At 44.1% G+C, this 4,145-nt stretch overlaps 1 protein-coding gene across 2 annotated transcripts in view; it reads left to right on the forward strand.

Moving 5' to 3' along the window:
- ASCC2 (activating signal cointegrator 1 complex subunit 2) overlaps positions 1–4,145 on the forward strand; it is a 55,852-nt gene that overhangs the window by 12,847 nt on the left and 38,860 nt on the right. Inside the window, exons 3-4 of one of the 2 annotated variants that reach the window (XM_011979109.1) lie at positions 1,789–1,947; positions 2,311–2,481. In XM_011979109.1, coding sequence (XP_011834499.1) covers positions 1,789–1,947; positions 2,311–2,481 — 330 coding nt within the window. The remainder of the gene's footprint in view (positions 1–1,788; positions 1,948–2,310; positions 2,482–4,145) is intronic. The other variant, XM_011979110.1, reaches the window with a different exon arrangement.

Below are 4,145 nucleotides of genomic sequence, written 5' to 3' on the forward strand. Positions count from 1 at the left end.
GGTGTGTGTGTGTGTGTGTGTGTGTGTGTGTGTGTGTGTCTCAGGAGAACAAGTAGCCTGGCCTGAGTGAGAAGTGAGGGAAGGGGTAAAGTGCCAACAGATAGAGGAGGAAGGAAGCTTGGAAACCAAGGAGATGTATTTTGGCTCCTGACAGTTGTTTTGAACTTGTTTCAGCCAGCAGAATTTCTTTTTCAACGGATTTGTACCTGTAACTCCATGATATAAATTTCATTTAAATAGGAAGGGGTCCTGCAGACCCACATGATAGGTGGCCTTGAAGAATCCTTGTGGTACCCATAGGCTCTATAGTTTGGAAACTCGCCTAAGGCAGTAGGAAGGCATAGATGGTTCTTGAGGAGGCTGACCTCTTATCAGTCTCAGTTTTTCTGTATCCTCTGGATCAACAGACCTGGAAATGGATGGACTGTGGTTGATAAGAGGTGACACATTGCCTGGCCATCCTCCTGTTCCCACTTCCCCAGAGAAAGCACCCCTTATGTAGTCAGAGGAGAAGACTTAGCCCATCTCCTCTTTATGGTGAACAAAGTAAGGTTTGTTCATGACAAGTAGGGGCTGGAAGGGAGAACTTGTGATTCTATGCTGAGACTTACAGTTACTTGATTAGAATATTTTATGTAAAAAAAATTACTGAAGTTTTTTTTTCTGGTTATAAAAAAGATACAGCATAGTGATACAAACAGTATGATGCTATTTGTATAAGAAAGAACAGACCCAAACAAATCGTTTTTATGGGTATAATTTAATGTAAATGCCTGGAAGAGGTCTGCAAGGACACCCACCAGATGGTGAGTGGTTACCTCTGCAGGGAACATGGGGCCAGGGAGTGTAGTCCCAGGCAGCTCACCTTCTCTGTACCCTTGTAAGTTTTTGAAAGAAAAGATGCTTGTGTCAAATTATATAATTAAAAATTAATTTAAAAAGTAATATATGTGGCCGGGAGAGGTGGCTCACACCTGTAATTCTAGCACTTTGGGAGGCCAAGGCAGGTGGATGGCTTGAGCTCAGAATTTTGAGACTATCCTGGGCAACATGGCGAAGCCCCATCTCTACTAAAAATAAAAAAAAATTAGCCAGGCATGGTAGTGCGCACCTATAGTCCCAGCTACTCGGGAGGCTGAGGTGGGGCATCACCTGAGCCCAGGAGGTAGAGGCTGCAGTGAGCCCAGATTATGCCACTACACTTCAGCCTGGGCAACGGGAGTGAGACCTGTCTAAAAAAAAAAAAAAAAAAAAAAAAAAATTAATATGTGAATATATGTTCTTTTTTTTTTTAATGGGAAAGTCTATTCAAGCCACAATTCCCCACCCCCCACCCCCATCAGAGATAACCATTATTAGCTTTGGGGCATCATCTCCCCAACTTCTTTTTTAAAAATCGATACCAGTGTGTGAATATATTTATACTTTTTAAAAACCGAAAACTACGCTCTGGTTTTTCTTCAGAACAAATAAATCTTTCGCCTTTTACTAAAAAAGAAAAACGAAAACCGATTATATTAAATAGAGAGTTTTGTATCCTGCTTTCTCTTCCCTTAACCTTTCCCTGTGTCATTAAATCCACTCCGAAAACATGGATTTTAATTACCGCCTAGTGTTCGCTGGATGCAACCATGCCCTCTTTGTTAGATACACTTGGTTCTTTATGCTTAAAAGCTCCTTGGAGGGTCACCGGTTGGAACAGCCAAGTGTTGTCATTGCTGTGGGTTGGCAAATGGGCCCTCGCTGACTAACCTCTGCCACGTTAACACGTGGTTTTTGGATCCGTAGCACCCCGAGCAGAAGGCAGACCGGTATTTTGTGTTATACAAACCGCCCCCTAAAGACAACATTCCCGCCCTAGTGGAGGAGTACCTGGAACGCGCCACCTTCGTAGCCAATGACCTCGACTGGCTCCTGGCCTTGCCTCACGATAAATTCTGGTGCCAGGTAACATTCTATCAAAATTAACGCTAAGACAAAGCACATGACATGCCGTTGGTTGGTTGCTGTTGTTGTTTTTCTTCCCTTAGGAGGTGCTTTTTGTCTACTTCTTACACTGGATCCTTAACAGCAAATTATGGTTTGGATTGCTCTGTCTTGTATCACAATCTTAATGTTTACACACCTTTCGAAGTGTCAATTTTAGAATCTTGTGTTTAGTCCTCGGCTCATTCATACCTCCTTGGTCCCTTGGGGTCGGAGTGTTTGGAATAGGGCAGGGCTGATGGGCATTGAGCCCCTGCACAGTCCACCCACAAGTCCCTGGGGCCTCAGGGATAAATCCTCGCTCTCTTCTGTCTCCTGGCTTAGGTGATCTTTGATGAGACTCTACAGAAGTGCCTGGACTCCTACCTGCGCTATGTCCCCCGCAAGTTTGACGAGGGGGTGGCCTCAGCCCCTGAGGTTGTTGACATGCAGAAGCGCCTCCATCGAAGTGTTTTTCTCACCTTCCTCCGCATGTCCACTCACAAGGAATCCAAAGTAAGCCACTGATCCCATGACAGGTCGTCACCTGACACTCGACACCTCTGTGCCAGGCTCTCCACCCCTGGGAAGGAAGGCTCTGGAAGCATTGAGTTTCCTCTTTGTCTCCCCTCCATCTTTATTCCCTCTGTTGGGGAAGAAATCTGTGCCACCTCCCTTATCCTCTAATTCACTGGGTTGGTCTGTGTTACACCCAGTGTTTCCATCAAAGAGAGCCGAGGGCCCTTTGCCAGCTGACGCGTGACTGCCTTGACTTGTGCGTCAGAGAGAAGAACATTGATTCTGACTTCTTAAAGGAACTTGTATACTCTTTTAAAAAATCTTTACTGTTTTTTTTTTCCTGACTTTAAAAATAATACTGCTGTCTCTAAACAACCCAAACATTGCAGAAATATGAATGTCACCGACAAAATCTCAGTCCTGCAAAATAACCACTGTTAGGTGCATCTTTCTTTTCTTTTTTTGAGACAGGGTGTCACTCTGTTGCCCAGGATGGAGTGCAGTGGCACAATTATAGCTCATTGCAGCTTCGATCTCCCAGGCTCAAGTGATCCTCCCACCTCAGCCCCCCAAATAGCTGAGATACAGGCATGCACCATCATGCCTGGCTAATTTATTTGATTTTTAGTAGAGATGAGGTCTCTCTATGTTTCTCAGGCTAGTCTTGAACTCCTGAACTCAAGTTATATTCCCACCTGAGGCTCCCAAAGTGCTGAAATTACAGGCATGAGCCACTACACCCAACCCTGTTACATGCTTATTTCTCCAGAGAATTTATTCCCTTTGAATGTGTGAGTGTGTGTATTTAAAAAATAGGATCTTGCTTTTTAAAAAGTTTTATAATATGGACATATTCTTTTCCTTTTTCTTTACTTTTAGAGACAGAATCTCTGTCACCCAAGCTGGAGTGCAGTGGCGCAATCATAGCTTCCTGCAGCCTCAAACTCCTGAGCTCAAGAATCCTCCTGCCTCAGGCTTCAAAGTACCTGGAACTAGAGGCACCACCACACCCGGCTAATTAAAAAAATTTTTTTGGACAGCGGGGATCTTGCTATGTTGCCCCGGTTGGTTTTGAATTCCTGGCTTCAAGCAGTCCTCCCTCCTCAGCCTCCCAAGTAGCTGGGATTATAGGCACTAGCCACCACACCTGGCCTAGAATAGAAATTTCCAAATATACATACATATAAATTTTTTTCTTTCTTTTTTTTTTTTTTTTTGAGATGGAGTTTCACCCCTGTTGCCCAGGCTGGAGTGCAATGGCATGATCTCTACTCACTGCAGCCTCCACCTCCTGGATTCAAGCATTCTCCTACCTCAGCCTCCCAAGTTGCTGGGATTACAGGGATCTGCCACCATGCCCATCTAATTTTTGTATTTTTAGTAGAAATGGGGTTTCACCATGTTGGCCAGGCTGATCTCGAACTCCTGACCTCATTCGCCCGCCTCAGCCTCCCAAAGTACTGGGATTACCGGCGCGAGCCATCATACCTGGCCACAAATACAAAATTTTCATGTACAAAGTACAGTAAATCCCATGTACCCTTCAACAATTATCAACAATTCTGCCAATCTCGTTTTATCTCTTCCCCTTAGTTCTCTTTTTTTTCCTGAAGTATTTTAAAGCAATCCCAGATATCATACTAATTTATCTGCAAATATTT

This window comes from Mandrillus leucophaeus, unplaced genomic scaffold, assembly GCF_000951045.1.
Source record: "Mandrillus leucophaeus isolate KB7577 unplaced genomic scaffold, Mleu.le_1.0 Scaffold2, whole genome shotgun sequence".
NCBI classification, from domain to species: domain Eukaryota; kingdom Metazoa; phylum Chordata; class Mammalia; order Primates; family Cercopithecidae; genus Mandrillus; species Mandrillus leucophaeus.